Genomic DNA, 10,958 nt, shown 5'->3' with positions numbered 1-10,958 from the left:
AATAGAAGGTGGTCAACAATGGATTAAATATCTTAGACATTTTTAGGAATTTTGAAGATAAAGCCAATCAATAGTCAAGGTGGGGCAGAAGATAGGCCAATATCTATGTGGGTCATGTAGGTGATTCACCATGGGACTCATTAGTAGCTCTCTATCTTCCACCATTTGTTTTTATGTTCCAAAGCACATTTGAACAAATATGACACTTTCAATCCCATTTGGGAGCTTCATAAAATAATGTGCGCTATCCATTCTGGTAATTATTTAATTTCTGTTGTTAGAGCCAAATGCTTGTGGAATGAACATGACTCTTAGCTTGGACAAGTGGCTAATTATGCATTTACTTTGATCATTTATTGTTTCTCAAAACATACTTGGAGAACCAGTTTACAGCTTCTGAAACTTGCTATTTTGCAGGCTAAAATAGAAAATAGATGGTGCAAAACAGATGAAGTGGTTGCTGGTCAAATTTGCTAGTTATATGGTATGCATTATGTTACATACACAAAGGATTGTCAAGATAAAATAAATGAGATTTTTAATAGATTTGCAGATGTACATGTGGAACATAGTTTGGATGAGGATTTTAGTGTTTGGCATAGTGAGGTCATTGATTTGAGTTCTTGATGGGTTGTCCTGTTAATACTTTTTGGTAATTGGGCCACAGTTGAATCGGGATACATGGGGACATGAGGCAGTGAAGGACACTGTTGGTACCTCTTTTATATTCTGGCAAGTCCATCTTATCTTTCCTATTTCTTAGACTTCTCTGTGTAAGGAAAATTTTATCATCATTTTCCTAATGCAGTTTTTGCTGTTGAAGTGTGATTTTTGCACATCTTCAGTGTGGTTTGGCGCCACCACTTTATTGACAGGCGTATGATGACACAGAAGAAGGCAGGAAAGTTTCCACTTACTATAAGCTATTACACATGCCTTCCATCCTATTGACCGATCCTATCACAGGGCAAAAGATGCGATCCTCCTGTGCTATCTATCAACGGTTGCAGTCTTCGTGCTTTAAGTCATGAAACTGTTTTGGAACATGAATTTTGAAAAAATTCGGGGTTTGGGGTGATGCTGTTCATGTAAGTGTTTGATTTTCACCAGGTTAACTCGTTAACAGTATTGTCAAACAGGATCTTGTGTGCTCCGTGGACATGGTTCCTCTTGGGAAGCAGCCAGTTGCTTTCCCATCTCATAAGCGTCCCCATGAAGCCGCAAAGGACGCTAGCCGACCTTCTAAAGAACATTGATAATTAAGTGTTGGACTTTTGGTCTTTTGGCAGTGCTCTGTAACCTTCTTTGTCCAACATGTTTTGACTACTATTCGACAATAAGTCTAACATTGAATTTGGGGTTCTTGTAGGTATCGTCGACTTGGAGCCAGATGAGCAGCAACAGTCAGCAGTGAGCGGCCCATGTTTAATATCAGATCCACAACGCATGGAGTTGATTTGCGAAGTCGTCTGGAGCATCCTCAAGACAGGAAGTGGAAGCGGAGTTTGCTGCTGCTGAGGTTACTTAGCCAATTGTTTACCCACCACTACCAGAATAGCCCGAGATCAAAGCTCCTGGATCATGTAGAGTGGGGATCCGATTTTCTGATGGTGCTAGGACCCATCGAAGGTTTCTGATGAGCGACTCTATTAAGGTAGTCTAATTGGAATTCCTGCACGGACAACCTAGTTTTTTGGACTGTTGTGTTGCTTTGTATTTGCTCATGAGTTCGAAGTGTCCGATATTAGTAATGTTCTAACTTTCTTGGCAATTGATAAAATTCATCAGAAAGGTCCTAAAGATCGATCAAGTATGTGATGTTACATTTATCGCAAGTAATCCAGAAAATTCGAGATAGTCTGAAATGTATTAAATGCCTCTCTCCAACAATAAGTATTTGTATTATATCATACACACAGATCAGTCTGTCTACGATTGATTTGTCTGCCTGAGCCTCTTACAAAATAGTTTTCTTTAGATCCTTTGATTTCTTTAGCTACAGTTTCTAATTAAGCGCAGCTCGTTAAATTCCACTGATTTTGAATCCCATATGACCGTTTTTTTTAAATCTTGTTTTAGAGTCGTGCTGCTGCTGATGTTCTCTGGGTGCACAGCTATTATGGTCTTTTTGCAGTACGAAAATAAAAGAACCCGAGGAAGGGCATCAGTTTCACTTGAATCAGATGATACCAGGCGCCAATCGCTCATTGGTATACAGCTCCGACGCAAGCATCGAAGACCCCGAGGTCGCAAACGCAATGCTGTCAATGGTGTGGGACTGTCAATGGCTTCTCTAACGAAATGCCCTTCAAATTGTATCTTTTGTTTTACTTTTGTTGTTGATGTTGTAGATTAGTTCTGGTTGACGTTGTGTTTTTTTTTATCTAGATGACACTTGTGTGTACCTGGGATCCTCTTTTTGAAGATCTTTGTCAGACGTATAAATCTGGTGATCGTCAGGAATGATTATTAATTTGTGTTTAGCTGGGAGTCTGACATGTCTTTAACGGTTGAGGTTTTGCAGTATGTTTTGGATTGGAAGGTTTCAAGCTGCTGGACTCTGCCTGCACACGGCCCTCAAATTTGACCACTCCATAAGCATGACAAATGATAGGTGAAAATCAGCGGTGAGCTAGATATGCACATCTATCATCGGTCGGAGCCATCTCGGATAATGTTCTCAGCTTCTTCCTCAACTGAGTTGCAGATGTAAAGGTGAAATGGTACACTGGTTAAGAAAAGTTGGATAGTATATTTTTCAATACTTGATCTTATGGGGTTACCGCCTTACCCAATGTAGCACAGGCAAGCTGTTAAGCACGTGTATATGAAGGATTTTGATAAACACAAGATATCTCCTGTTTTGACTTGTTGTCTTTCTTTCTGACCGTTTCTTTAGTTTTGCATTACTTTCTAAATATATTTGTTCCACTTACATTGGATACTAACAAATGAGTGGTGAGTGCCATGCATTTGATTCAAGCAGTTGCAATCTTCTGAAAAATTTCTACTCTGAGTCAAATCTGATATAATTATTGAGATAGTAGAATGGAATTGGAGGCCTTTAATTGGTCTTCCTAAGTATCTCAAGATAGAGATAAATTTCCAAGGAAATATTAAGTCCTTTAGTTGATTATTGGACTAAAAGCACTTTGAATAAAGCTCTCATCGGATTGAATTTGAGATCTCATGCTTTTCATATGGAATTCTTATGGCTAGAAAATACGTTTTTGTAAGATGTTTTTGAAGTAAATAAAAAGAAGTTCACTTAAAGATGTTTATTCTATTAAATGTGCCTCTAATTACATTTAAATGACATTTAAATTTAATTTTGTAAGATTTAGAAATTAAAATAGAATAAAACATTAAAATCTTTGGTGAAATATTTTGTACATAGTTTTTAAAATATACATCTTTTAAAATAATAGTGAATTATTTTCTTGATTGCCGATGATGTCTGTTTGTTTAATAAGTTTTTAAAAATATTTTAAAAATAACTATCCATAAATAATAGATTACATAAATTTATAAATGTATGAATATTATATTTATAATTATTAAATTAAATCTTTAAATGCACTATATATATTTAATATAATAAATAAAATACATACTTATTAAATATTTTTAATACTAATATAAATCTAAAATGTGATTTTTTAGCTTATAAATCTAATTTTTAATTTTATGAGATATTAAATAAAATATTTTCAGGTCAAAATAAGTATATTTTTTTAAAAAATCTACCAAAACAAACCATAGATAATAGCAACTATGCATTAATAGGCCAAATATATTTTTTATTTTAAAAATATTACTTTAAAAATATATATTTAATTTTTTTAATAATAGCTTGAAGATTTTAAATATATATATATATATATATATATATATATATATTACTAAGTGATTTATATTTTGACTATGGCTCAAGCTACAAGCATACCTCAAGTTGCTATATATACACTCAAGGCTTCTAATTTGCTTAATTAGATTTCTTTTCTCTTATCTTTATGTAGATCTTAATTCCTCTCTTTTTTTCTTTTGCCTAATATGGGTCTTGATGTTGTGTAGTAATATAACCATTGAGTGAAAGAAGAAAAGAAATAATTTATCATAGAAGAGCTTAAATAAAAATATTTTAGCAAATTATCTTAAAAATATAGATAATAGACAAGGAAGTAGTAAAAATTAATAAGTGCTAATACTACCTTATTATAGAAGAAACTTCTATTTACTTTATAGGAGCATAAATGAGCCAAATAAAAATAAATGAGATAAGTAATTAATATAGACATCTTTATGAAGGAATTAAGAATATTTTTTAATAAATATTACCTCAAAATACCAAAAATTGATTCTCAAAGAGGACTAGTTGTGAACCAAAGTTGAAATCAAATCTCGAGGTACAAACCTATAGTAACTCTAGGATTGTTTTGGTTGATTAGAAAGTAAAATTTGACAACTAAATTATAAAAAGATTTTAGAGAGTTGATTTCATATGATTGAAGGTATATTGAGGTTTTGAAGGCTTTTCAAAGTAAGAGATTTATTCAATGGATTTGGATTTTGAGAAATAAAAAGAGGTTTATAAATTTGAGGATTTTGTTAATATTGTAATACATTTACAAGTGAAAATTTTTAACTTTTTTTATTATGCTTGTTCTAAATGTGTTTAAAAAATTAATATTGATAGAAAGATTAGATTAAAGGACATGAGAGTTTTATTGAGTTAAAGTTTTAGAAAATTGAAATTTAGGATTAATGAGGATTTTTAAAATCTTGTAACATCCACTAATTTGATTAAAGTATAAATTAATGATAGAAATTTAGGCTTATAAATCTATACACTAGTCAATTTTTGAAATAATTTAATGGTTAAACAAGGAAAAAATGCTATTGGAAGATTAACATCTAAGTTGGAGAAAGATAGTAGCCAACATCCAAGAGGTTTTGAAAGTTTTTTTTTTTTTTTTTAAATTTTTTAATTTGATTCTCTTCAAATTTTTTATATTTATTAATTACAATTATTTAATAAATATATATTGAGATTTTCAAATAGCTTTAAGAAGAGATTAAGATTTATTTAGGATTTTTTTTGGATTATTTAAGATTCATTTAGGATTTGATTAAGATTTCAATATGATTTAATTTAAGATTTAGAATTTGGACTAAAATTTGATTAAGATTTGATTAAAATTTGATTAGGATTTGATTAAAATTTGATTAAAATTTGATTAAAATTTGATTATAATTTTATTAGGATTTTCTCTAGGATTAAATTTAGAATTTGGTTTGGATTTGATTAGGATTTGGTCTACGATTTATTTAGGATTTGATTAGGATTTAATTAAAATTTGATTAATATTTGATTAAAATTTATTTAAGTATTTGTTAAAATTTAATTAGGATTTTATTAAGACTATATCAAGATTTGATTAGGATTTATTTAGAATTTATTTATTATTTTTATTTTAATATTTCTTTTAGATTATTATTTTTTATATATTTTTAGAATTTTAAAATTATTTTTCTTTTATAATTTTTTATAAATTTCTTTTAAATTGATTAAAATTTGATTAGAATTATTAAAGAGTATTTAGAAATAATCAAGATTTTATTAGACTTGATAGGATCTTGTTGTCGGATTTTCTATTTACTATCCACAACAAGGTATCTCATGCACTCTCAAGGAAGAATTTATATTATATGATACCAATTCCCTCCTTCTCTTCCTTACCTCAATGTAAGTCTCACCACCTTTCTTTATTTTATAGGTAGAAGTCTCAACCCTCTTCTTTTTCTACTTCCGCAACATATTGGAAGATTATTCATAAGAAGTCATTTACAAGAAGTTTTTTGAATGAAACATATATTTAAAAATAACTAATTAGGAAAAAATATTGCAAGACGTAAATAATATAATTTGCAAAAGGTCACTAAGGTCGCTAGTCATTGCATGATTTCCACAATTTTTTGTTTTATGTAATGATTAAGTAATTGAAGTATTGAGTAGAAGTTTCTATATGGAACTTTCATTTGAACTTAATAATTTGAATTTGTGACAATCAATGTAGCTGGATGAACATTATCTTGTTGTAGATTGAAAACAAGAGCTACTGAATTTTTTTGAATTCTTAGAGAGATCTCGTACCTACTTTGTACAAGCTACCAATTGTTTGTATCTTGTCTAGTATCTACTTTTTGAGTAAGTACATAGGACACAGTTAATATATTGATATTTTTCCTATTTTATGAGGCATCATTTATTAGTTTAAGCATTGATAATTGAATTTGTAATATTTATTTCTTACTTTATACTATCAAGCTCTACTGTTGATTGAAGACACTTGGATCTTCTTAACTATAAGAAATATTTTTGTTTGTAAACCTTCAAAGTCTAATCTTTGTATGCTTAGAAGTAGACTTTTTTACACTAAGCATATAAATTCTAATATGAATATATCACCTTATGACAATGCTACAAAAATCTCCTCTAGGTAATAAAAAAGACTAAGATGGTCAAAGCATAGAAGATTTCCTATTGTTATAATTGAAAGATGGATTTTTTTATAAGAAATTACAAAAATATGCTCTAACTTTGCTTCATAAAACATGTGCTATAACTAAACAATATTCTATTCAAAACATTTAAATTGATGAACCTAAAAAGTGAAATAAAAAATCATCAATATCAAAACTAAAGTCAATAGTATTAAGACAATAGAAAGTAACATTTGACCTAGGATTTTAGAGTGTAGAATGTCTTAAAATAAATATGCCTCCACAATATCTAAGCTTGTTAAATTCACAAATTTTTAATTCTTGTTAGGCTTAGTCTTATGTTATGGTCCATTATTCAAATCTACAAAAGGTTAGAAAACTAAAATATTGAGACTACTTTGTATTCTTTTATTTGGACTTTGTAGATAATACTTAGGATAATAATTTCATTGAAAACTATGAAATGACATGTAATCCACAATGTATGGAATGAAGTACCTCAAATACATCTTTCTATTATAGCACAATTGAAATGAATGGTGGAAATCTATAACTATTCCTAGTCTCTCAAATACTGACCATTCAACATCATTGTAGGCACAAATAGTTGCAAGTGAAGGTTTTTAAAATTTACACATTAGTACATTCTTAGATGGCAAGAACCAAATTGGCCAATCTCAAGAATCACCAATTTCAATCCATTATACAATTGTATAAGTAAATCTTATAGCCAAATTATTAAATAAATTCCAAATTATTTTTTGTCATTCATTAAATATTTTGAGATTCAACTATAAGTTCAATCAATAGATCTACTTGTCTTATCTTGAAATTTTCACATGTTTAATTTTATGTAATATTTATATTTTTTAAAATAACTATTTATTTTAAATTATTATGCTTTTAAAGCTCAAATATTTAATAGTGCCTAATTAGACAATACTTCACTTATCTTTCACTCTAATAGTTTATAGAAGCAAATTAGGCCCAATTTGAGTATACAATTAATTATAATGCAAGGCACTAGACTCAATTCATGAATGATTTCATATTAAAATAAGAAAGAAAAGGCAAAGAGGACCAAGATCCATGTCAAGGCAAGAAAGAAAAGGACAGGGGCCAAGACATGTGCCAGAAGAATAGAAAAAAAGAAGAAGACTGGGCTTGGCACAAGAATAAGAAAAAAGAGATTTGGATGAGTCAATCAAAAACCTTGGATGTGTATATAGCAACTTGAGGTGTGCTTGTAGTCTAAGCCTTTGACTATTATGTATGCATATAAATACAAATAAATAGATGTATAAGAAGTAAATAAGTTATGTTGGATTTATTATTAATTTTAAATTAAGCAATAATAATTCTATAAGATAAAATTAAATAATTTTTTATATTTTTTAAATAAAATCCAGAAATAAAATCATATATATATATATATATATATATATATATAATAAAAATTCATAAATAATTTATTCTATAAAGAATTTTTGGATTTTTTTCTAATATCTTATAAATATTTTTTTTGATTTAAGTAATTAATCTATTAATTATAGATTCTTTCATAAAATCATATAAATTTGCAAGACACATGTCTTAACTTACAAGTCAAGTTTTTTTTATATGTGCGCTATATCGTTAGCTTGTACCACAAGCTACTAATATGTGTGACATGTAGTTAAGTTTTTGGCCAATTTTTTAACCTATCAATCACCTATAGATATGTATAAAGGTGAAATCACGTCTATGAAGCTTTTAAGAAGCTCTTCTTTAAGATATTATCAAATTAAGCTATTTTTATCTACTTCTACCTATTCATATTATCTACTTCTACCTATTCATATTATCTAAATAATTATAAGTATGTCTATGACATTACTTCTTTCCTCCCTCCCTCTCTTCTTCTTTCTAAAGAAAAATTTCACAAAAAATAAAGATCACATATTGAGGAAGTCAAAGATATGGCAAATTATATTTGTCGCATATTCTAATTGTTATTTCCTTTAAAAGTAGTTGATAGGTCTTTTCAACCACCAATAATATTCTATTCTTAGGAAATAAAATTACCCAATTATTCAATCATTATTGAGGCCTTCTTAACTTCTTTTCATGAATATACATATTTATCCTAATTTTTATCTATACGATTAAGTAGAAGTAATTAAAAATAGATTTATTTCATAATATTTTTTAGAGAAGCTTCTTAGAAGTATTATAGATGTTGCTTTGACTTTACATGTATTTGTAGTTGATTGATAGGTTAGAAACTTGGTCAATAAACTAACTATATGTTGGTAGCTTGTAAAATAAGCTAATTATGTGATACGCATATAAAAACTTGCCTTGTAAGTTAAAATACATGTCTTACAAAGTCAACATGTTTTGAAGGGCTTATAGAACATTGCCACATAGCTCTTAGTTAAGAATATATATGGAGGCAAGAATGAAGCCTTCTTCACTCTTATCAATATTTTTTTAGTCCTTACTCTAATTTCAAGAGTTTCTAGTCTTTTTTGTTTTTGGCAATAGCCATTCTAGTTCAATACTATATCATCTTTTGAATAACTTTCTGATTCTTTTCAGTGACACAAGAGTGTATTGAAGATTTCTTTCTTTGACATTCATATCCTTCATAGTTTAACAAGAGTACTAACTTACTATTTTTGTCTTGTTTTAGAAGTGAGTGAATTATCCCACTTCTATTATTGTATTTTGGAGGTTGCGAACTACCTACCTTTAAACAAATAATCTTATTTTGTAAGATGAACTTTTCTTAAAAGAAAGTACATTATCCCTCTTTATAGAAATTTTCATTTGATATTAGAAGTTGTGGATTAACCTTGTCTAATTAAAATTTTTAAATTTATTTGACTTATCTATGGAAGAAAAAATTATGGATGCTATTCTTAGCCGAAGTGAAAATAGATTTGTAACTATTACAAATCTTCATGAGCTTGCCAATACTCTAAGAGTAGAAATTTCATGTATTTTTAACGTAAATTATAGAAGTATTATTTCTATATCTATAAAAGAAGTTCAAAATTTGTATTAAGAAATTATGGAGTTAAAAGAAATAAGTAGCTTGACCTCACAACCAAATTCAAGGAGTTTTACTTCTATAAATATAACATGGATAAAGATTAATATACTTCGGAAGTTTGATGGAACAAGATCAAAATTTTGAAGATTTTTGCAACAAATCAAGTTCTATGTAAGGTTGCATCCCTTCCAATACTTTTATGGATTTACTCAAGTTGGATTTATATACACACTTCTATCAAAAAGTGTTCTCTTTAAGTTTGTACTTTTAATAGAAAAGAATTTCTGACTTTTTTATGATTTGAATATATTCTTAGAAGTTTTTATGACCATATTTGGAGAAAGTGATCAAGAAATAATAGCAAAGACTAAGCTTTTATCTTTATAGCAAAGCTTATAGTCAACCACCATATATGTTGCTGAATTTTAAAACCCTGATTGCAACATGGAGTGGAATGACAAAGTCCTTATCAATCAATTTTGATATGGATTGAAGGATAATGTCAAATATTTCTTATTGATAATGTTAAAGGCAAGAACTTTAAAAAAATTTATTGCTCAAGCCATTACATGTGAAAATTGTTTATTTGAAAGATGTCAAAAATAAAGACTTGGTTGAAGAAAAACAAGTCAAATAATGACGACAATTCCTAAGTTTTTAGAAACTTATTTATTAAGATTAAAATCAATACAAATTGATATGATATGTTTTAAATTCTTTACAAAGCAAGAAAAGACTTGATAACATTAAGAAGGCTTATACTTATATTATGGAGAAGCTAAACACAATGTTCAATATTATCCAAAGAAACAATGTAACCAAAAAATGAGAAGCATGGTTGCTAAAGAAGACAATGTATCAAAAAACGAGTTTCTCTAGCTATAATAGGAACCATGTAGCTAAAATCTTGCATAACTTCTAATAAAAGTCTTATTCTTTCATCAAATCTCTCACCTTATTTTATAATAGAAGCTTATTTAAGACCAAAAAATCACAAAGTCTTAGCTTTATTAGATTTAAGAGCCTTAGCCTGTTTTATAAGAAAGATTTATTAAAAAATAAAAAATATTTTTAGTCAAGAAAACTAAGCCCATATATGTAGAAGTTATAGATAGTCGTTTGCTATCTTTTAGAGATGTTATGTATGAAACTGTTCCTTTAGATGTAGTAATTAAAGATTATAATAGCACAATAATATTTAATATAATAAGTTCTCTATTCAATCTAATTATTTTAGAATTAGCTTGATTAAAAAAATATAATCCTCAAATAGATTGGATTTCTAATAACCTTAATTTTTTTGATAGTTTAATCCAAAATTCTATTAGTTAAGTAAAAATACATAAGTCTAATATATCTAAATCCTTACTTATAGGTGCAAGAGCTTTCATGTATGCCATAAAAGAAGGGTCATCTT

At 28.4% G+C, this 10,958-nt stretch overlaps 1 protein-coding gene across 4 annotated transcripts; it reads left to right on the top strand.

Annotated features, from left to right (window-relative positions):
- Positions 1–386: 386 nt before the first annotated feature.
- LOC112294286 (plant UBX domain-containing protein 7-like) lies at positions 387–2,850 on the top strand. Of its 4 annotated transcripts, XM_090243809.1 has the most exons (6): positions 387–897; positions 1,140–1,265; positions 1,370–1,654; positions 1,789–1,866; positions 2,115–2,246; positions 2,525–2,850. In XM_090243809.1, exons 4-6 carry the CDS (start codon positions 1,818–1,820, stop codon positions 2,596–2,598), a joined length of 255 nt encoding a protein of 84 aa, XP_090099935.1. In that variant the 5' UTR covers positions 387–897; positions 1,140–1,265; positions 1,370–1,654; positions 1,789–1,817; the 3' UTR covers positions 2,599–2,850. The 4 variants fall into 4 exon arrangements, with proteins under 4 accessions (XP_090099935.1, XP_090099934.1, XP_090099936.1 ...); XM_090243808.1 differs by having other exon boundaries at positions 390–897; positions 1,140–1,654; XM_090243810.1 differs by lacking the exon at positions 1,789–1,866 and having other exon boundaries at positions 731–897; positions 1,140–1,654.
- Positions 2,851–10,958: the final 8,108 nt, after the last annotated feature.

Source organism: Physcomitrium patens, chromosome 17, assembly GCF_059467195.1.
Source record: "Physcomitrium patens ecotype Gransden chromosome 17, ASM5946719v1, whole genome shotgun sequence".
NCBI classification, from domain to species: Eukaryota; Viridiplantae; Streptophyta; class Bryopsida; order Funariales; family Funariaceae; genus Physcomitrium; species Physcomitrium patens.
The sequence above is the reverse complement of the archived record's forward strand: the minus strand, read 5'-3'. Positions and strand labels throughout refer to the sequence as shown.

Excerpts from the sequence above, each read along its gene's own strand:
- LOC112294286 (XM_090243809.1), top strand. The coding sequence starts at position 1,818 with ATGTTACATTTATCGCAAGTAATCCAGAAAATTCGAGATAGTCTGAAA. Across the intron at positions 1,867-2,114 it reads AATTCGAGATAGTCTGAAAT|CTATTATGGTCTTTTTGCAG; the intron begins GTATTAAATGCC and ends CTGGGTGCACAG. Across the intron at positions 2,247-2,524 it reads CAAGCATCGAAGACCCCGAG|TATGTTTTGGATTGGAAGGT; the intron begins GTCGCAAACGCA and ends GAGGTTTTGCAG.